The sequence below is a fragment of the Semicossyphus pulcher genome, unplaced genomic scaffold, assembly GCF_022749685.1.
Source record: "Semicossyphus pulcher isolate SPU_LCO1_2020_fin unplaced genomic scaffold, fSemPul1.0.p SCAF_10, whole genome shotgun sequence".
NCBI classification, from domain to species: Eukaryota; Metazoa; Chordata; class Actinopteri; order Labriformes; family Labridae; genus Semicossyphus; species Semicossyphus pulcher.
In genome coordinates, this window is record NW_027211604.1 from 18,198,289 (window position 1) to 18,220,856 (window position 22,568).

At 39.3% G+C, this 22,568-nt stretch overlaps 2 protein-coding genes across 3 annotated transcripts; both read right to left on the minus strand.

Annotated features, from left to right (window-relative positions):
• Positions 1 to 3,664: 3,664 nt before the first annotated feature.
• LOC138601342 (NEDD4 family-interacting protein 1-like) lies at positions 3,665 to 12,477 on the minus strand. Of its 2 annotated transcripts, XM_069672866.1 has the most exons (8): positions 12,303 to 12,477; positions 10,723 to 10,810; positions 9,201 to 9,331; positions 7,425 to 7,484; positions 6,760 to 6,847; positions 6,460 to 6,584; positions 6,116 to 6,182; positions 3,665 to 4,603 (listed from the first exon to the last, which is right to left on the minus strand). In XM_069672866.1, exons 1-8 carry the CDS (start codon positions 12,330 to 12,332, stop codon positions 4,500 to 4,502), a joined length of 693 nt encoding a protein of 230 aa, XP_069528967.1. In that variant the 5' UTR covers positions 12,333 to 12,477; the 3' UTR covers positions 3,665 to 4,499. The 2 variants fall into 2 exon arrangements, with proteins under 2 accessions (XP_069528967.1, XP_069528968.1); XM_069672867.1 differs by lacking the exon at positions 7,425 to 7,484.
• Positions 12,478 to 13,683: 1,206 nt separating this feature from the next.
• endou2 (endonuclease, polyU-specific 2) lies at positions 13,684 to 19,470 on the minus strand. Its single transcript, XM_069672584.1, has 6 exons — positions 19,369 to 19,470; positions 18,949 to 19,054; positions 18,017 to 18,138; positions 16,803 to 16,915; positions 16,327 to 16,480; positions 13,684 to 13,959 (listed from the first exon to the last, which is right to left on the minus strand). The coding sequence occupies exons 1-6, from the start codon at positions 19,468 to 19,470 to the stop codon at positions 13,684 to 13,686; spliced, it is 873 nt and encodes a 290-aa protein (XP_069528685.1).
• Between the last annotated feature and the right edge of the window lie 3,098 nt (positions 19,471 to 22,568).

A 22,568-nucleotide genomic window follows, 5' to 3' on the forward strand; every position in this document is an offset into this window, starting at 1 on the left:
CTGTGATGGCCGAACCAGCAGCCACACAGTGAACAACCGAAATGGTGGTAGCACTTCATCTCTTTCATTTATTTAGTTTGTTTCTTTTTAGCAAAACATTCACAAGTTGACAAATAATTGGAAACATAGATGTTGGTTTCATGTAACATGTTCACAGTTCTGTCAGCAATAAGTTGACATCACAGTTATCTATTTGAAGTGCATGCATTTAGTTAACTTTCTTCGTCCATTTAGCTATTTTCATTCATTTAAAGTTGTTTAATTTGCCTGGGGGTTGCTGCTGGAGTTGTCTGGCTGGTCATCAAAAGGGACTTGAGGGCTAAGTGGACTGCACCATGTCTTCCTGCAGTATGGGGGAGGACAAGCTTCTTTTGTTTGCTTAGTCTTATTATTTCTTGTACAAACAAGTATTTTGGATATTTTTTGTTTAATTATTTCCCCTAAGTTAATATTAGGTTATTCTTAGCTGACCTGTCTTGTGTTTTTGTCGTTTATGTTAATGGTTATGTCTGTAGTCTAACCCCCTTTGTGTCTAAATGGCCTGATCAGCCTCCATATATGTCTCCCCTTATGGCTCAGTCTGTTAGGTCAGTTTGTGTTGTTCAGTTCTCTTTTGTTAGAGCTTTAGGTTTGTACTTTTGGGCTGACCTGTTTTATGGGCCCACAATTACTAATAGACATATTTGTTACTTTTTGTTTGGTAAATAAAAAGAAAAGCTTTTCCCAACCACCTGTGTCTCTCTGGCTAATCAGCTCAGCTCCTGACATCCTGCTATCTGGGTCAACCAGTGTCTCCAAGAAGTTAGCATCCTCACTGCTAGAATTAGCAGCCTGTGCTAGTAACCACCAAATCGTCCACTCTCCCTTGTTGCTAAGCGACAACAAAAGTAATGCGGTTCATAATCAGCTGATTAGCACAGACGTATTGTATTTTACCGAGTTGATGCAACACTTGTAGTAACTCCTGGATAAGTTTATATCGTCCTTCACACTCACACTTCACCCTAACCCACAGTCAGACTTGGAACAATACGAGCCAACCAATCAAATTTCATAACAAGCAGCAAAGGTTAATGGTCATCGTCACTTGCATAGGAATATAATTACATAAATGAAAATATAAATATAATATATATGTGAATATAAGGCAGATTTATATATTTATATCTGTATATTATATTTTTTATTTCAGGAACATTTTCAATCTAAAAATAATGGAGGGAGGGTTCAGTCTTTTCCAGGGGGGCTTATGACCCTGCTGTCTGCTTGCTAGGAAAGGCCTATTTTCAAATAGTGTATGAAATTGTATCTACATCCAGTCAAGTCAGGTAAATCACCCAAAAAGCACACATTTTCTGCATATAAAGGGGAATGTTTTTTTTTACACTAGCCTGTAGTGTAGTCGTTGGGCCTTTCTTCACAGAAACAGACACTCGTGTAGTTTTTATAGGAAAAAAGCATCACCACTGATTCAGATAACAGGCTTTTTTGGCCCTAAACATATTGTGAGCCTTTTATCAGCTCTTGTAAATCTAAATTTTCTAAGCACAAAATGTCTAACAGAAGCCAGAGAAGTAAGGCATGTCTTTTTGGAAAGATGGCTCACTCCCAGGCTTTGTAAATCAAAAAGTCTCCTCTTATCTTTTGATAGCTAAAACATGCAAGCAGCGCAGGCACTTGGCTAGCACACATTATTCCCATCAATTACTCCAAGAAATACTTCCGTCTCTGTAAATCCAGGGCAGCTGACAAGACACAGACAGCTCTTGGCACAATGGAGTCATTTTTTATGAATGACATCTGGATAACAAGAACACCTGCACTGGGTGACCCCGCCGGAGCAGAGGAGGGATGACTTAACGGAGGCATTCGAGCGGTCTGAGGCTGAATTAGTGTAAGATGTGGATGATAAAGAATTTAGTTGTTTGTGTGCTTTGCCAGAATTTACAGCTGAAACACTGTCAGCGATTAAACCCATCTGCACCTGGAAAAATGAAGTGTGTTTGTCCAAGGTCATCTGGTGACGTGGTTCAGTGGGCCAGTCTTGATGGTCTGCCATATGACCTTTGACCTGTTTTGCTTTTTTCTTTCTCTAACTTTGTTCCACATAAAACTGAAACAATGAACAGAAATGATCTTAAAAATACTCAAGTGATGAACTTTCTAAATCTGAGACAGTTTAAAGTTCACATGTTCAGCCCAGAGCTACTGAACATCTGTCGTTTCTGACCGACAGCTGTTTCTATTTTTCCAAAGTGCACAATGCAACAGAAGAAATGACTTCAGGAAATCTGATTTTCAGAAAGCACCAGTGGTGCGGCAAGTCAGAGGTAAACAACGGAGAAAACCTGCAGTTTGCAGGGAAGAAAAAACATTTGTGAAAACAGTTAGCAGTTTCCTTTCAGTGTGCTGTAAACTTGTCAAATTCTGAGTTTCCTGTCATCAGATCTCACTTACAGCACACCAACTCCCCTAAAAGTAAGCACCACATGGTGCACCACCGCCGAGGCTCAGCACACACATGAAAATCTGGTTTGGTAACCTACTTTGTTCAGCTCTTGGGAGTAGTTGAAACATATGCTGTAAAATAATCATTTTAGTATATTAATAGCGACATTCCCCCTCTGTGCCCTGTGAAAGATGACCTGTGTGGAGCTAATATCAACTGAGCACCACCAGAGGCCAATATCCAGGCATGGCGGGGTGGAGGTGACAGGGCGAGGTGAGGTGACACTGAAGGACAGTAAAAGTTTCCAGTGAAACCAAAGACTGTTCACTTGGTGTCTTCCAGGTGGGGTGACCTTCACTTCCTGTTCCAACTGCAAGAAAAAACATTGCTGACATGTATATTTAGCCACCAGCAGTAAATCATCTCGAGTCTTTTGCGCGCACACACACACACACACACACACACGTGGGGTGTTAAATTTAGCATGGCTAAAAGCACCTTCTCATGGCAGGAACTGAATACAGTGGTCAGCCGGGCTTCCTCCTCTCTGTGGGTCAAGGCTGCTGGTTGATCTCCACCTTTCCGAAGACTCTCGTGTTTATATTTAGGTCCACTACAATCAGCAGGGTCAGGTTGAGTTCAAATAAAACATGATAAAAGACCATTTATGATCCATCCTGACATTTAATTTATTGATACATATCATTGGAAATCTCAGAGTCCTGACGATCCTGGGAGGCAGGAGTAACGTTTTTTTTTTCTTTGTGACTTATAGGATTCTTTTAAAATGCTCTGCTTTTAATTTAACCTGAAGTCAAGACACACCTGAGACTCCAGTAAAGAAGCCCGGAGAGCAAATGCACAGAGAAAAAGGATTGGAATGTTTGTATGTAAATGTGTACATTTGAAAAAATCCTGCAGTGACAGAAAAAGCTCCTCCTTTAAGTAGTTAAACCTCAAAAGGGTCCCTGATCGTCTTGAGTGTTATAATGTTTAGGTTGTTGTAATTAGCTAGCTGAGAGGACATGTGCTACCCTGCAACCCGTATAACTAGCAACACTAAAATGCCTGTTAAGTCATGTGTTATTTTTTAAAAGAAGCTTATCACCATTTGATTAATTGCTCAAGACCAAAATGTACTTTCTCCACTTTAATTTAAAACATTTTCCAAGCCTTTCAACAGAAAATAATCTTTCCACTTCCACCACAAGATGGTAAACATAAGAATGACTCTTTAATACTTCATTGTAACATAAAGGGAAACAGAGTTTTCTGCTTTGTATTAATATATTCCTGATACAGCAGAGTTTCCAAATCACATCTTGTAATACATTTATCATCATTGGGAACCAATGGGGTTCAAGTGACTAAGATAGGGTGTCAGTATAATTTAACCAGTCGTCCCACATGAAGGGAAACACAGCCCTCTTCTTCTATACATGTGGTCCTAAACCTTTTCAGGCCCTGCACCCAGAAAAAGCTAATTCATCCCTTTTAAGTCTTTTCAAACGTGAATTAAATACTCTTTCACAAGGGAGAAAAATAACAGGAAGGTTAAAAACACATTAAACTGGTGCTTTAAATATGTTATTTCACACTGTGTTAATCAACCCATAGCCCTAATTATTACCCACAAACCCCTGTGCTGAGACCCACCTCTCTTTACAAATGACTTCATCATATAAAGTGAGTGGTGAAAAATAACACAAACAAGACTGCCCCCTGGTGGCTAAAGAGGAAAACAGTGCATGCTGCCGCTACCAACACATAGTAAAACAGAAAATAAGGCATTAATTTATACATCACACACTTCGTAATTGCAAAAAGCACTTGACAGTTCACCACTAACAACTGAAGGGTTTTACACATTTCTCAGCACTCACTATTTTACACCAAGAGGGGACAATAGGTGTTGTATTGTCCAAATCATGTTAAGCAGAGGAAAAATAAAAGTTCTTTTCTCCCTTGTTGATTGGATAAAGCCAGACCGGACAGTGTGGCTCACTGAAAGGGAGAAAAAAATGATGATGATAAGTGATGGATTGTGTGCTCAATAGATGAAGAGGACACGGGTGCGGGGCAGAGTGGACAAAGTGTCGGCCATCTTGCGGATTCTGGCGTAGTTGATGAATCCTCGGAGGAAGAGCAGAAATCCTGGAGGAGCAAAAAAAAGAAAGGAGGGGCATTTAGACAAAACTAGAAGAGCTATAGGGAACAAAAAATTTTTTCTCCATGTTAGGATTTTTTTTCTTTAGGTAAAGTAATATAAACCCTGATGAAAAAACTGTGCTCACAAGCAAGATGCAAGAACGTTCCAACCAAATCCAATTTGAAACACTTTAAATCTGTTTCTAATGAACTGTTATGGCAGCATGGGGATGGCATTGTCAAGAGGGTACAGTTATAACAGGGATGACTCTCTATAATGTATATGCAGAAATGCGTACAAGTTTAGCTTTAGCTATGTTTTTGCTAAAGTCCAACTTTCATGTTTTTTGTGTGTGAAGCATTTTAAAGTTTTAAAGCTGCAATGTGGAAATAAGATACAAAAGCCTTTATTTTTATACTACTAATACTACTATGCAAATAACTTTTACTCCCAAGGTAGAAATCTAAGTAATGTTTCATCTCCACTAACTCCTGATGTAAATATCCAACTTTTAGGTTGTTAAAGGCTCGCCTAGCAAGTTGCTAAGTGTGTGCCGTTGGTCATTGGGCAAGGAGCATACCATTGTTTGAGCCTTTTCACTCATACCAACTGACTGCTTCATCCAAAAACTAAATTTTGAGTGGTGAGATGTAATCTTTAATTTTTCATTTAAATAAATGTCTGTTAAGTCACTACCTATCGCCGAATGAGGTTACACAATGGTGATTGAGCCTGTGGCCCACTGATGAAAGCCTTTGCATTTGCAGTATATAGTATTATTACAGACTGGGTGTCTGTGGTGACTTTCGCAGAAAAAAATCACAAGCGGCGCCCAGTTAGTGACGCGTTTTCCATCACCCAGCAGTGGTTGGTCTGCCAGAGAGGGTAGGCGGAGCAAAGCAGTTAAGCTAAACAGTAATCTACTATGGCTGAACAAAGAAAAAACATCGATGACTGCAGATACAACTTCAAAAATAAGTGAAAATCCAAAGAAAAACAAACAAATTTTTGACAAATTTGACGCTCATATGAAGGCAAACAGTCTAAAAAGGAAAGCGACCGTCAGTGAGGAAAATCAAGAGTTACAACTGCAACAAAGGGAGCCAACCGTAGATGTCTGGTTATTTGGGACGTATGCGCCCAGTCGCTTTTTATCGGCATAAAGTTCAGCCAAGTACAACGATACTGAGAACTTCGAGATTATATCTTAAAAAAAAGTGGTTTCTCTCTAAGAGTGTAACTACAACTTTACACATAATCATTATATAATTTGTGATATTTAAATATCGATAAAAGTAGCATTTTGCAATGTAGAGGAACATTGCATTATCATTAAGGAAAGTATCAATAAAATAGTAATACACTGTCAATGGGGGTCTTGTTGTTCTCTTTGTTGTTCTTTTATAACATATTTACAGACTATGACAACTCAACTTAACTGCGACAAAGACCTGAAGAACAGAAATGCCTAACCAGCATGGAAAAACTTTTCAATGATTTCAATTTAAAATACTTACCCAAAACCAGGAACACCCACCACAGCCAGTACTGTCCATCAAAGTACCCAGGGAAGTATGTGGAGAACTAGAAGTCCAACAGAACAACAGAAACGAGCGGTTAGAATAACCATGAACGTCTTTGGTTTGACTCAAATGAGTCCTGCATTTCTAAAGTGAAAGAAGAAAGCAGCTCGTTTCTCAAGAGAGATCCGAGTAAACAGTAGAGCGCCAACAAGCCAACCACTACAGACACAGAAGTAGATGCCAGTGTGGGGCTTTTGAGTTGTTTGTGTGTACATAAAACCCCATTTTATGAGTCTTTATGTGCGTGCTGTGTGTGTGTGTGTAAGTGTGTGAAGTACCCTGACTATGAGGATCCATTTGATGAGGGAGAGGCCGAAGCCTGAGATGGCCCCATAGCGGCCGGCTGCTGAGGTGGTCAGACAGAAAGACAGGAAGAAACCGATCCAGTTGAACAGGAATGCCACTGTGGAAAAGATAGAGGGAGAAGTGAATACAGTACTGGAAAAGCAGGGCATCTTATTTTACTCATTTGTATCTCAAATGACAGAAGATTGAATGTCTGCACAAATCTAGGCCGAGCAGAGAAGAGAAAGAAGATGGGTCAGATAAGAAGGAGATGATGAGATTGGGTAACTGACTGAAAAAAGTGAGCATGAAGATGCCGTCATTTCCTATCCTCAGCTGATCGGTGTCTTCAAAGTCGTCTCTGGTCACAAACTCTTCATCCTGTGATACAGAAGACCCAAACAAAGGAGAAATAGTCAGCTATACAAGCACTCAAACCATTTCAACACAGCACAAGACAATAGCAGAGCTTCCCAGGGCTTTGCTTCACTTATATGAAATGGTTTCCCACCAACAGATAAATCAAATCACCAAATGTTGATAGAATTTCTTTTCATTTTTTTTACAAATTTGTAATGGCATATTTTAAATTCTTCATTAAAGATCAAAGTGAATTTTGATTAAGCACAGTCAAGCAGCTGCTAGCAGAAACAATAGAGTGCTAAATACAAACACAGGAAGTACAACACAACCACAAAACACTGAAACCATCACAACACAGCAAGCCCATGTAATTGCTGCCACTGTTACTAAACACAAAGGTCAAATTCAGAGAGCCAGCACATCTTATATAACTATTAACTAAGCGCTAACTAGCACTCTAAATAGACACAAGACAGGGTGGAGGTGCAACACACACAAACACTGTAAGTACTGTACATCTGTGTTCACACACCAAACACGGACCAAATACTCCTCCCCACATCATACACTCTCCTCTCCCACTCCTCCAAGTTACCTCCAGTGAACTGCGAATAACATCGTCAATAGTCTCCAGGCGTTCCCTGTGCTGTGGCTGCTGCTCAGCGCAAGGCAGTGTGCGGCAGAGAAACACAACACCAACAATCAAACATGGTGGACTCAGGAGGAGGAAGGCATTACAGTGACCACTAGAGGTCAGAGATGAGCTGAATTAATTTTCAGCCCAGTGATATTTGTTTTCCTTTAAACATCCAACTGAAACATTTGTTTTTTTAAAAGGTACATTAGGTCAATAAATTTCTTCTGTAGCTTATAGACAGACTCAGGGATGGCTTTCATGTATGAACTGCTAGCGACAGGCTTGTACATGGGAAGTTACATTACTGGTTTCCTTGTCAAATAGTGCCTCTGGCATGAAATGCAAGTTAATGGCATGCTATAGAAGATGAGCTTCACAGTTTGTAAAACTATAGAATAACAGAAAGGAAACGTTTTTTAAAGTAATAATCTCGAAGATTTTCATGTAAATTAATGTCTGTTAAGTCACTATCTGTCACCGAATAAGGTAACATAATGGGGATTGAGCCTGTGGCCAGCAGCCACTTCCGCTAACCAAAACACACACTTAGCTTATGTCAGCATGTTTAAGAACAGCTTCTTGTGTTGGTCTGAAGCAGACGTTCACAGATATGGAAACTTCAATGACTGAATGATTGTTTTAGTTACGTCTCGTCTCGCCGCTCCTCCTATATAAATCTTGGACGTAAATCAGCATGATAAGAACTAACTATAATGACAGAAACCATGTTTGAGAAAAATGTATGTGATGTGTATTTTGATTTTATAGTTTGACTCATGTCCCACCTGTTAACATGGAGGAGGCGGGCTTTATGAGCTATACTGCAGCCAGTCAGCAGGGGGTGCTTGAATTGTTTTGGCTTCACTTTTAGGGAGCTGTCATGTGGTCCATCTTTTTACACAGTCTATGGTCAAACATGCAACACTGTCGAAGGAAACTGAGATCTTCGAGATTACTACTTTAAAGAACGGTGATATTTTCTTATGCAATTGTGCTATTAAAGCTTTGGAAACTTTACATTGGTTAAAAAACAGATCATTTTAAAAGGTGCTATTAGTAAGGATGGGTCCTTTGTTGCATGCAGTTGTGATAGAAAAGTTCTGTCTTCCGTTCCTTTATCACCAAGGACAAATTGGCTGATATCTGGTGGTGGCAATGTTTGGTCTACCAGTAAAAACAGCCACAAAACAAAACATTATCTTGGTATCACTGGAAAAATACGCTTTAGCTACACCCCAGGTTAAATAATACCTCCCTCTTCATTTCAGACGCTGTACCAATATTTACCCACATTATGGGAGAACAAACCTAGGTGCAAAGTACACAGAGGGAAGTTCAGGGAGCCTGGGAGATCGAAGCATTCAGAACAGATTAAAAGCTTGCCTCTTTCAGTACTCTTGAGATTGTAGTATTAATGTTTAAAATGTGACTAAATGATTTGGATTTTGAGTGATTATAAATGTATTTCTTGATTTTTATGAATCTGCTACAAACGCTGGCAGCATTTCATGTAGGAAACAGAAAGAGAGACAATCAGATATGCAGCGTAAACATACAGTTTCAGATCTCAAGACAACTAAAAAAAACGTTCCATAGTGGGGTGTTCAGAGCTTCCTGCCCTGCAAACTACACAGGAAGTGTTATAGCAAAAGTTACACTGCAAGTATGCGTGTGAGTGAACAGTGTGAGTTAATGTTACCACAGCCCAAACAAGGAAAAAAGTGAGACACTCACTCTTCCAGTTACCAGGGGAACAGTAGTCTCAGCCTTGCTTCTTTCTGCTTCATCATAGGAAGGTAGCGTAGTCGCTACGTTGTATGATGGAGGCTTGGGGAAAGCCCCGTCTTCCTTGTAGTCAAAGTAGGCTGAAGAAGGAAAAAGCACAGATTCAAACACAAAGGAAGTGCATATTTTCATATATAATGTCTATTTAACCGTGTTCCTGTTTTGTGCTGAGTCACTGAAGAAGCTCTGGAAGTGGAAACAGGCCCCAGACTTTGAGTTATCTGAACAAGAGTTTCCGTCTAATCCCCACTGACAAATAACTCGATGACCTTAAGAGATTAAAATGAAAGTACTGTTTGTAGTCATTCAGGGTACGTTTCACTGGCTCTACAACTCACATGGTTTTGTTAATAAGTCACCCAGTTCTGTACGATAGTTAAACATGTGCCTATTATAAATAACTCAGACGCCGTTTTCAAACAAACCAGCTCTTTTTGATTCATGTATGTGAATTCAGCTAGCAGCTTCTGGCAGAGATCGTCACTTCGGCTGGTTAAAATGAAAAAACACTGCTTGCTGCAGTCATGTCAACTGTCTATAATTAACATTAACTCCATGAGTTACTTGATGGTATGCCCAAATTAAACTTGGCTGCTGTGGGTTTGTGAGATCTCTGCAAGCTGGTGTCTGTGCTCAGCCAAATATGGTTAAAGGGGTAAAAAGAAGTGTCACTCCCAACCCCCACAAGGACAGAGTATTTTTATAGTCCCAACCTTTTGAACAGTGATAAGTCCTCAGGTCGCTTCATTTTCTAGAGTCACATTCTTCCACTTAAACTTTAATTTGATTCATTTAATCAGGTCATCTTTAGAGTTTTGAATCTAGACCTTCAGAACGCTTGTTAAAATAGGTGTGCCAAGCTGCTTTATTTAAATGTCTTAGGTAAATATTTAATCATACTAAATATAAGTAGTGGATTCGTGTTGGAAGGAAACCAATGTTGATCAAGATCAAGAAAGAAAAGTGATCAGGATATCCTTAAAGGCAGGATTTATTTCTGAAGTATACATGCCAAATTGTTGTTAGAGGTAGGACTTGAGACAATGCTGACAGGTTATGAATCCCATCTAAAGACATGTTTACCATTGTGTTTACTACATTTTCTTTGAAATACAATTTAAATTGTTTTCTTGTTTTTACTGTCTGTGCTTTGCCTGACTTGTTGCTTTTATGGTTTTAATTGTGCTTATTTTGCTTTTGCCTGTTTCTCCTGTAGCGCACTTTGGACTGGCTTTGGATATAAAAATATAATTCTCCTTTTGGAGCTGTAAAGTGTATACTACCTATATTAACATATCAAAATGAACACTTGGAATGATACCTTAATTGTTTTTGTTTGTGGTCCACACTCTTACAGAGCTACGCTTCCTCAGGTTGTTCCTGTGCAGACTAACACAAAATGACTCCCCACTATGCGACCATTACAATGACCTCAGCACCAGGGAAACATCTGGGTGAGTCACGGCCTTACCAGCATTGTCTGCTGCGATGCTGCTGTACGGGGGTGGAGCATCGGCTGCTACCTGTGGACTCTCCTCTGGGTCCTCCTCATTTGGCAGCTTTGGGAGAGAGAAACCACATCCTGGTTATTTAAGGCAACACTGCACTGCAGCTGCTTTGTCATTTGAAACAGATGCTTTAGACTGCCTGTGTAGTGTTAAATGATTACTGCAACACCCTGGCCTACTTAAAATAGCTCAAACAAAAATGCTTTAAAAGCAAAGAATTATTAAAATAATCAGAGAAGAGGAATGGAAACTTCAAACAGGAAGCACATGAGCAGGGGAACCGCATAGCCACTTCAGACACAGAAACAAGAGTCAGCTGCTCCTTACGCCTGATTCAGCTAAACAAGATTAATCAATTTTCAGGACAGGCCTCTGAAGTTGTCCTGAATACCAAGCAGTAGGTGTAGAAAACTTGGTCTGGAGAGGTACAAATTACAGTAGGAATGCACAATATAATATATATATGATATAACCTAGTGAGTCTTTTAGTCTCTAAGATCCTGGGCCTGCAAAAACAAAAATCATTATTTTTCCTAAGACATTGGGGCTGCAAAGATTAGTCGATTGGTGAACAAGTTGTTCAAAAATACATGTATTTGCCGACTACTTCCAGAAAGTACTTCATTTTTTTAAGCATTGTATTTAAAATATTTGCAGGTCCCATCTTCTTTGTTGTAAGGATTTGTTGATTAATTGTCATTTGAGATGAGATGAGGAAAGAAACAGTCTTTCGGTTTTTGATATGCTGGATGGACAACAATTTGAAGTCACTTTGGGCTCTGGGAAATTTGTTTTGAAGGGAAGTTTTTTATTTCTGTTTTAAAACATTTTAACAGGATAAATGCGCTAATTGTGAAAACATTCAGCATATTTTCAATAACGTTGTTACATCCAGGCCTAACTGATTTATTTCAGCACGTATGGAAACTGTATAATAAAATAGTTACAGAAAGGAAATAATCAGTAGTAACTGCGTGCCCGACCCTCACATAGCTAAGTAGGTTAGCGCATTTAGCTAATAGTTGGGCGAGATAATAACGAACACACCCACTGCTGACAGTCATGTGCTATCCAAACATTACCATTAGCATACACAGGGATAAAATAATAAAAACATTTTCTTTTGACTTTGGTATAATGCTAACTAGCTGGTATTAATTTAGCTGGCAAGATATCGACGATAAAACAACCAGAAATATTTAGTGCCAAAATGTCTATTTAGACGATTAAATAAAATTTTAGATTGAAACCAAAACGAAGCTAGCTAAAGCGGAAACGTTAATCTTAGTATAACGTTAGCTTGTTAGCGTGCCTTCTAAAGCAAGCTACAGCTGGTGAATATAACGAGGTTCATCACAATAAAACTGAGCTACATGACTGCAATGTAAACCATTTTAGGGAAGGTGACACGAACAACACGCCTGAGTGAGTGTGAGCTTCTTAAGTCAGTGTCACCAGTGTGAACAGTACACATCTGACGTTAACGTCTCGTGTTAAATCTTTAACATGTTAGCTTGTAGTTAACTGACAAGTGTTCTCATACCTGCTGGTATCTGGCGCCCGGCTCGGCCATTCCGACTTGAACGGCTTTTAATCAACAACAGAAGAGATTCACGCCGCCGAAACACCCAAGGAAAATCAAATTATATAACTGTACAAACTGTAAACTCAATCCTCGCCACAATGAAAACCTGTTTCACCCTCGACTGCTCAGTGATGATCACACCACTGACAAGCTACAGTATTTTCTGCAAAATGCGTATGACTTCCTGTTAGCCTTTTAGATCAAAGTCCATATCAAGAACCATAGTTAGTATATTTGTCAATGTATCAATGTCAATGTAAGTGCACTAATCATTACTGCAGATCTGTTTAATGTTGTTTATTCGATAATACGTTTAACTTTAAGAATAGAGGAAATTAATGGTGCTACTATTTTGAAATCCAAACATTCTGTTTCCTGCTTAAATCTCGGTAAAGTGACGCACGACTAGCTCGCCAGTCGATTGACGTCAATGGCCAAAACAAACCCTCTACTGCCCCCACTTGAAACAAAGTGAAACAACTGTAATAATTTTTAAGACGTTGACATATTTAGCAAATGCTTTAATATCATATTAAAGTATTAAACTACTACTAGAGTAAACTGTTCTGTCCCTGAAGCCAGTTATACTGTCTGTTCACAATGCACTATTTTTAATATTATACTGTAAGCTTTTTGCACTTACCAATATCCTGCACATCAGTACAGTTTTTAATTACAACTGTTGTACATATTTTGTATTATACGTATTGTTTTTTATATTTTTATTCTTATTGCCTATTTTTTTATGTTCTATTTCGGTGTTTTACTTATTTTTACCCTAGTTCTATTATAATTGTACCAAAACACCAAAACAAATTGTATGTGTAAACCTACTTGGCAATAAACCCTGATTCTGATTATATTGGATAGGATGTGGCAGGAATAAGTGTGTGAGCAGGATACTGTATATGAAGACCAGTTTGTTGTAGCCAAATAGGCTAACAAGAATGGCCACTTAACTGCCACATGTAAGATGTTCAGTTTTCAGATAAGATACTGAAGATAAGATATTGAAAAGTCTCAATATCTTTACCATCCTTTTACACAGTAATCTCTATTGTACATGGAAAAAAATTTCTAAACTGACTGAGATCAATAGCATCATCAGATTTAAGTGGCCACAATCATCATACATTTAATAGTAACTTATGAACATCAGTAACCAGTGCATGACTCATATATATTTCACTTGATATATTCTTACTCAATCTTTGCAATGAAAAAAAACAAATGACACTGGGTCTTGTAAGGTTTTATTGTATCTTTATCTAAAATAAAAAGACAACAACAATACCTGTGACACTTTGTATGCAAGCTTAAGTGTTGGAGAAGTTAAATCTTAAATTGATTCCTTGTCACGTTTCGCAGGGTTCTGGTACTTAAGGAGCACAGGGTACGTGGTGCCTATGTGCTTCTGGTTGTAGTGGTGGCAAACGATCTCCACATCGTAGTAACTGAACTGGACTTTGACACGCTCGTTGGGCGAGGTGAGGAAACAGAGGGTGTAGAGGGCAAACTCAAACTCAGGACTGACGCCGATGAAGATGCTGCCCTTGGGCTTTATGCCGTTCTTCCAGCTGAACTGTAGCGCCAGGATGTGCTTGTTCTCGTCAGGCTGCAGTGAGAGAGGAAAAAAGAAATGGAGAGTGGAGGACAAGAGGGTTGGTGAGGGATGAATTATTCATGAATTCAATGTAGTATTTTATAACTATGACAAGTCCCTCATAATATTTACCTTTTATCTCATGATTTGTGACATAATTTAGACTTTTTGTCTCATCGTTTTGACTAAACATATATTTTTATGTCATAGTTATGACTTATGACTAAAGCGGCCAATATCTTGCTAATCTGAGCCATTTTAGTAGTTCAAGTTTGGTGTTAGCATATTTATATTTCTCATCTATAATCTTTGATTCACTTCCTTTTCATGGTGAAAATGCTTCCATAAAGATATAACTTGAAGAGATACACACATTATAAAGGAAGGCTACCCTATTGGTCATCAAAGGTCATCAAAGTATTAAACATAATCCTGTCCTGCAGTGCAAATATATTGGTATGCAGTCCTGTGGGGGATTGGTGAAAATGATGCATTGTTTCAAACAACAGGAAACTCCTCTCTGTTTAAATACATAAAAGATCTTAATCTTCCAGATTAAAAAAACTATGTTTCTTTAGCTTACCAAATGCCTTACCTTATCATAAGCGTTAAACAGGAAGCACAGAATGAGTCAGTAATTACATGACTTGGCACAGACTCTCTCACTAGGTTTCCAGCCAACAGCAGGGGCAGAGCCAGACATTGTAAAAGTTTGCCATTTATGGCAGCTATATGCACTATTTTTAAAGCAATTTGAGATAATAAAGTGACTAGACCATTGACTGTATAAAAAGACGGACGACATGACGGCTCCCTAAAAGTGAAGCCAAAAGAGTTTGAGCGCCCCCTGCTGACTGGCTGCAGTATAAGTCATAAAGCCCGCCTCCTCAATGTTAACAGATCGGACATGAGTCAAATTAGAAAATCAAAATACACATCAATACATACATTATCATGCTGCTTTAGGTCCAAGTGTTCATTTTTCTGTTTATTTTATTTTTAAGTAGTTATTTGATGCTGTAAAAAGGATGATTGACAGCTTTGTTGACAAATATGGCTCCTGCAGCCAATCTGTTCCTGATTAGCAGAGTAGAGGAGGAACGGTGTCAAACTGGGCCCCTCCTCCTGGGCTCTTCGTCACCAGAAGCTCACTCTCACTCTCTCGTGCGAGAACACACCCACCCCGCCGAGCTAACACAGACAGCATCACGGTTACTGTTGCACAAGCATTCTAACCGGCGCCTTGTCCTACCCAGTTTGAGGCACCTACCTCTCCAACAGAAAGAAGGCCAACTCTGCATCGCTCTTTCGGCATGTTCGCCGGTCTGAATGGGGCCCAGTTGCTAATTTGAACCACTCCCACACTCACCTATACGCTGTGATTTGCTCAGGGAACCACAACAGCGCCCCTCCTGAAAACGTCCCGTGCAAAGCAAAACAACAGAATAGATGCAGAGGGAAGGGTCTCACAAGGGTCTGCACACACACTCACCAACACACATGTATAGATGCCCATAAGTGATGACTTATATTATATTATATTTGTAAAAGTCTATATTTTATTTTTCTAGTAAAATCCTACTTTTTATACCTTTTAGTGTGTGTTTAGGTTAGCGGAAGTGGCAACGGCGGCTCCACTGCGCAGACTTTGGCTCCAAATGACGTCACCAGTGCCCGCCTCGGGGGTTATTTTGGCTTCAATTTCACACAATGAGAGCAGATGGAGATGCGTCGTCCATCTGTATATACAGTCATTGGGCTATACATGTGACCATAAATTTTGAATATAAAATTATATATCTTCCTCATTTTTAAACCAAACATAACATGTGGACGATGACCAAGTTTCACTCCTGCCACCTGAAAAAAGTGGCAAACCTGTTAATAACCTGACATTACATAACAAAGTGAGGGCCAAAATTTGGTGGATACATAACTAAGTGGCATTATTAATTTTAAAAGAAGACATGAAAAGCCGAGTGTGGATTTTATTGCTTCTGAGTAACAGACTGCATGTGCGCAGGTTGTAAAAGACGAAATGCAGAGAGAAGTGAAAGCGAGAGAGCAAACTTCTCTCTCGGTCTAAGCAGGATGTGAGGTTTCTCAGCATTGTGCAAAAATGATGATGACCACTAAAAACACGGCATCTTGAGATGAGAGATTTGTCAAATATGTAGGCATGAATGTGTGACTGGGACATTTAAGAAGGTACAAATGTAGGTTGTCTAAAAAAGAGACTAAACAGTACAACAAACTCTGGTCCAAATGGAAGATAAACAGATTTTTAAACACTTGAACATGTGTTTATAAGTGCTTAAAATACATTCTTGCCCCATTTTGTTTTATCTAAATTAAAGCAAGAACACAATGACAGCATACCTGGGGTGAATTTGCATTGACGCTGTAGCCTTTGTAGTCGATGTGTCCCAGCTTTTCTTGTAGGTAGAGCTGGATCCAGTTGTGGAAGCCGATGACCGTCCGCCTTCCTCTCGTCTCTCCCACAAAAACGTGTTCAAACCCTGAGGAGTCTGGTCTGGTGGGAGACGGAGAAAACAAACAGATTTGCTGATTTGTTGTCATGCTCAGTTTATTATAATCTAAACTCAACATGGCAGCTATGAAATGTATACGACTGTAACAAGTCATGTGCAATTTGGACTAAATGTGATGTTAAGTGGCCACTTGTATTCTCAAATGCTTCATTTTTATATGGACTTCTCTTACATAGTTCTCTTACATAGCCGCTGACTGGACTGGCTACACAGAGACAGTGTCTCAGAGGAAGACAGTTACCATCAAAGTGCCAGATTCCTCTGGTGAGGTAATATATAGACGCTGTGCCAGTTTCCACCCACCTGCTGGATCCTCTCCTCGCATACAGTTCAAACCAGATCCTGTACAGCTGCTCCTTGAATTGTGTCTTATCCGCTGGAGAGAGATGCTTCTCTACCAGGTATTTATGAGCTATCTGCAAACACACAAGAACTTCCTGTAAAATGTTGTTGTCAGTGCGATTTTTAATCACGCCAGCAGGATGGCTAAATGCATGACAACAGCAGTAAGTGAGTCTACCACTTATGTGAAATCTTAATGATTTCTCTGAATTCTCTGGCTTGACCTTTAGCCTCAGCAGCAGGTCAAATCAAAGTTGTTTCTTATCTGAAATATCTCAATAGCTCCTAAACTATAAACTGGCACACATTTTTATAGACATTTATGGTCTCCATATGATTTACCAGTCCCCTGACTGTACTCCAGCACCGACTGGCAGGTTAAAGTTTTTACTTAATGTTAAAATAAAAGGGAAGGTCAAATATTGCAACAGCAGGAGGGGATCTAAGAGAAAAAAGAAGGAGAATTAAGCTTAAGCATATACTGTTGTAGTGTTCTGACCGGACCTGAACTAATATCTTCATGTATTTTGTTTTTTGTATCTATTTTTGAAGATTTTCATTTAAGTCATCTATCGCCGAATGAGGTAACACAATGGTGATTGAGCCTATGGCCCACTGATGGAAGCCTTTGCATTTGCAGTATATAGTATTATTATGGACTGGGTATCTGGTGCGACTTTCGCGGAAAAAATCACATGCGGCACCCAGTTAGTGACGCGTTTTCCATTACCCAGCAGTGGTTGGTCTGCCAGAGAGGGTAGGCGGAGCTAAGCGGCTGCTTTTCCGGTTTCTGTAAATGTTGCAGTGAATGGTAATCTACTATGGCTGAACAATGAAACAAAAGGGGGAATGCAACCATCAGCAAGGAAAATCAAGAGTTACAACCGGAGCCAACCGTGGACGTCACATTTGCAACACTGTCTGGATATCTGGGAAGTGTGCTCCCGCAATAACTTGTTATTGCCACAGGTGCCGTCAAAGAGAACGAAACTGAGATCTTGAAGATGGTGAACATGGTTAACATTATACCTGCACAACTTCATCACAATAATAATATAATGATCAACATTTTATGAATACTTCAACAACACTGCAACACTCAATTAATACTTTAGTAGAAATGGGCCTTTATGAGGTAGAGAGGAGGATTTATTTTAATACGTTCCCACTCATACCTTCATCGTGGGAGTCTGAATGATGGAGTCCAGGAACTTGTGGTTCTCTGCCACCTCCTCAGGGGTAACAATTTCTGGCTCCCCAGTGTCACTCTCATAGTTATCCAACAGAGAGATAAAGGCTGCAGAAACAAACACAGACACTCTTGAAAATGTGATGTTGTTTAGTCCTGGATAATGTGTGATTTTTAAATGCCTTCCAGACTGACAAATATAGATAGTGACGATTATGAAGACAACCAAGCAAAGCTGAATACAGAAACCTCCAGAAAAACTGACATTTGTGTTTTTACTTGGATACATTTGAACTAATTCACAGGTGATAGACAGTGAAGCAGACTACTAGAGGCAAATATAGCAAGGAGGGGGGATACTCTTTTTTACAATGGGGCAGCAGCCTCAGGGTGAACTCTGAACACACACACGATTACATAACTTAACTCCCTTTACAGCTCTGTGCGATGCCCTGATTTCTCTCACACGCTATACAACATAATTCTGTGAAAACACTTCAAGACAAGAAATGCCAAAGGGAAGCGGGCGTCAGCAGTTTTCATGCGGAGGAAGAATTAAAAAAGAAGCCTGTTGGTTGGAGGGGAACATCTTCCTGCATCCAGCGCAGAGAACTCAGCGCGCTCTGAGCTTATGCAACATGCCACTGTTCGTCATAAGGAGATTATCAGTAGATGAAAAAAAAAAGGCTTGACTCTGAAGGGAGGATAGCATCAAAGTGGCCAACGGTGACGTAGAATGTGTGAAGAGATCATGACAAATCAAACACCCTCCGACAGCGCAGTTGTGTTAGAAGCTGTAACTAATGCGCCGATCAGAGAATTCAGCTGTTGGCTGCAACATCATGAAGAAAGACGCAAACCTTTCACCCAAATTAAGTCAAGCTTACACAAAATATGTCCCCAGCCTCGTGCACTCACCTAAAAATGTCTCCTTTTTGAAAATGTTCTCATCCACAAATGTAAACAGAGGATATCCCGCTCCATCGTTGTTGTCGTTGATGGCCATGCTGTCTCCAGCTTTGCCCTGCAGCAGGAAGAGAACCATTTCATCTTTCAAATTGGACGTGACTCGATATTTATTGATGGTACATGTTAAAAGAAATGTTTCAAAATGTTGAATAAAACCAAAATGAGGCTTTTAAACATACTGTGCAAATGCACATGTGTCAAAGGCCCAGCTATGATTAAGTCAGTTAAGGTGAAACATGGAGGCAACAAGTGAACTGCATGTGACAAAATCAGCAGTCTTTTAAGCCTCTGTGTGTGTGTGTGTATGTGTGTGTGTGTGTGTGTGTGTGTGTGTGTGTGTGTGTGTGTGTGTGTGTCTGTGTGGTGCACCTGCAGAGAGATCCTGTAGTCCTTCCCAGGCTTGAGTCTGTTGACGTCGTTGTCCCACAGCTCCTGCACCATGGCAGACAGCTCTCTGTCACTCTCAATCATGATGCGACTGTCGTCGTGTCGTGTTGTTGGTCCCGCGGTGGATGAGCTGTCGCTGCTTTGGTCTCACTTTATCTAAAAGGAGGGCAAAAGGTCATTAGGCTTCTTCTACTGGTGGTGTTATCAATGAGCCCCAGCTGGAATTATAGAGACACATTAAAATCCCATGAAGTTGTGTTTGTGAGTGAAAGAGCCTGAAAAAAAATGCGAAAAGGATTATTTAATTAGTATTTATTCTGTTTTCTCCGGTGTTATAAAGTATTTGATTGTGATTTATGAATTGTGAATTTATGAATTTTGTTATAGACAGTTTGATTTGAAGTCTTTAATACTAATCAAATTAAACTGTCCCTTGATAAACATGACTTTAATTTATAAAGCCATCTGTTGGTGCTGTATGTGGATATTTTTTTAATTAAAGACTGCTTTGTTTGATCTGTGTATAAAAAGCATAAATAACATAATAAAAAAAAAAGAGAGACAGATTACTATTTATAAAATAATACCAGATTTAATTAATCTTAAACCAACAAAAAAACCTAATTAAAGAGGGGAAGTTACGCTCAATAAATTAGTTTGTAATGCTATTATAAACACTTATAATACAATCGTAAGGCTTTTATTAATGATCTTAATCATAGAAGTGTCATAAATCTAGTTTTTCATGCTATAATTAGCTCTATTGTACCAGGTTGTTACCTCTTGTGTCTCTGCACCTTTGCACTGTTCAATGCCTATTGTCTCCTGTCTATAAGTGTTGTTGTGTTTTAAAATATTTATACATATATTTATTTATATATCAATACTTTGTAATATATATTTGTATCCATAGGCCTGAATATAGTAGTTTTTGGCTTCTAGTGTCCAAGTGTCTGTGTTACCTTGTCCAACCTGTTAAAGTGCAGTATGTCAATTTGTGTGTCTGCACATTGAGAGTAAAGAAAACAGTTGTATGTGTCGCATACTCGGCCAATAAAACAGATTCTGATTGTGACAAATTAAGCATCTTAAAGGGACTTATAAGGGCCTTATTACCTGTTAACCAACTCTTACTACAAGGACATTAATAAAAAGCGTATCCGTTGAAATATAATCACAGAACAGTCAAGGCTTCTTTGTTAAGCTCACATGCGCCTGTGAGAGTCTCTACAGCATTGTAAAACATATAATAGCTTTTCCAGCCAGACTAAGCATATCCATTTTTCTCAGCGCTGTTGAACCATCACGCCATCACTGCATTCCTCTAAAACATGGCTGACAGTGGATCACACATCCATGACACTGAGCTCTGGGAATCTCATCATCACTATCCCAGCCCCAGCAGGCCGCATCCCATCAGCCTCCACATCACAATCCACTGACCTTTATTCCTCTGAGCGCCGTCCTGCCTTTATGGGTCAGTAGGAGGAATCGATGATGGATTTTGACGGTTAGTGAAGCTGCTCGGTGTTGGACAGGTGCTGCTGGTGGTGGTTTCCTGCGTTAGTGAGAGCAGGTGTCTTTACGGGCATAGTAACAGTCCAGTCAGTCAGTCAGTCAGTGTGTGGAGAAAGACAGGCAGGGGCTGCAGGGGGGAGAGAGGGGCCATTTTAAAGGGTTATCCCCTGTCAGCAACTCTAGCCAAAGGGATTACACCATGTTGTCGTTCCTTTTCAGTCTCAGGCTCTTTGTTTCTTTAGTATTTCATTGTTTCTCGCTCTGTCAAAGCATAACCTTTGGATTACAGGGTAAATATGGGTCACCTTTTCAGGTAACAAGATGGCTTTGAGCTACTTAAAACACTAAAGGGAGGGATTCTTTCAAATTGGACATAAAAATATTCAATTTTGGTTTAGGAGCGTCTTTGATGTAAGCTAAATTATCTTGAATTTTAAGACAAAATATTTTGTCAAAATTGAGGAAAATTTAAGATGAATTTGTGACAACATAGGGGTACTGATATGTTCTAACCAAACAGTGTAAGAAATCACCGATCTTAAATTCTATATGGTTCTTTTATGATCATAGACAGACAGATTGTGATGTTTTGTAGTTTTCTATTGTTTTGATGCTGATAGCTTTGAGATATATCAAATGTCAAACTGTAAATTTAAATGCTGTTAAAAAACATTTCTCTCTCTATAGACTTTTCCAGCTTAAAGCTGCTGTGAGGAGCTTTTTGTTTGTGTCAATTTTGGTGACCTCTGTGGACAAAGCCGTACCCCTTATCTCTTTGCTGATTTTGTCCTGACCATGCTTAAACTGATAATCTCCAAGTTCTCAGTTTCATTCTATTTGGCAGCACCTTATCAGCATACATCCCAAATAACCAGACGTCTAAGGTTTGTTACGGTTGTAACTCTTGATTTTCCTCGCTGACGGTCGCTTTCCTTTTTAGCCTGTTTGCCTTCATCTGATCGTCAAATTTGTTTCTTTTTCTTTGGATTTTCACTTATTTTTGAAGTTGTATCTGTAGTCATCCATCTTATCTTTGTTTGTTCAGCCATAGTAGATTACTTTTTATTCGCAACACTTAATAGAAATAATCAATCCTGTCACTGATGGTCTGGTTTGCTTTTGTAGGTCATATAGAGCAATCAGAATTACTTTGAGTCTGTTTCATAACCAGCGAAAAACTCACAGGAGCTTTAAATTTTAACACCTGTTTGTCCGACTCTCTTTTCTCCCATTTTTTCTGCAAATGGCATGTGACGACGTTTTGTACCTCTTTACAGGGTAGTTGCTGCATAGCTGTGTATCTACAGCGACAGATCATGTTCGTATTTTCAGTCTCAAATCCGATGAATAAAATAGACAAAATGTTAAGTTTTAACATTTATTTCAAGGAACAGTTTGTTGAATGCATTTAAACAGGATTCTGCAGGTCCTGTGTTAAAATGTGTCTGACATAATTAACATGGGCTCTGCATAATGTAGAAGTGAATCCATGTGCAAACTGAACTGTGATCGTCTTCTTTCTACTAAAGGAAGAGATCACTTCTGAAACAGTGAGGATCAAATCACTCATCACTGAAAAACAACAAACAGATCTGCTAACATTAGAACGTCCCCTTTGTGATCAAACGTACAAAAAAAAAAGAAAATAAATTAACATTATACAA

Excerpts from the sequence above, each read along its gene's own strand:
- LOC138601342 (XM_069672866.1), bottom strand. The coding sequence starts at position 12,332 with ATGGCCGAGCCGGGCGCCAGATACCAGCAG. Across the intron at positions 6,585-6,759 it reads CTTCATGCTCACTTTTTTCA|TGGCATTCCTGTTCAACTGG; the intron begins GTCAGTTACCCA and ends TCTTTTCCACAG. Across the intron at positions 6,183-6,459 it reads AATGGATCCTCATAGTCAGG|TTCTCCACATACTTCCCTGG; the intron begins GTACTTCACACA and ends TTGGACTTCTAG.
- endou2 (XM_069672584.1), bottom strand. The coding sequence starts at position 19,470 with ATGATTGAGAGTGACAGAGAGCTGTCTGCCATGGTGCAGGAGCTGTGG. Across the intron at positions 18,139-18,948 it reads CAAAAAGGAGACATTTTTAG|CCTTTATCTCTCTGTTGGAT; the intron begins GTGAGTGCACGA and ends TTGTTTCTGCAG. Across the intron at positions 13,960-16,326 it reads TCAATGCAAATTCACCCCAG|CCTGACGAGAACAAGCACAT; the intron begins GTATGCTGTCAT and ends CTCTCACTGCAG.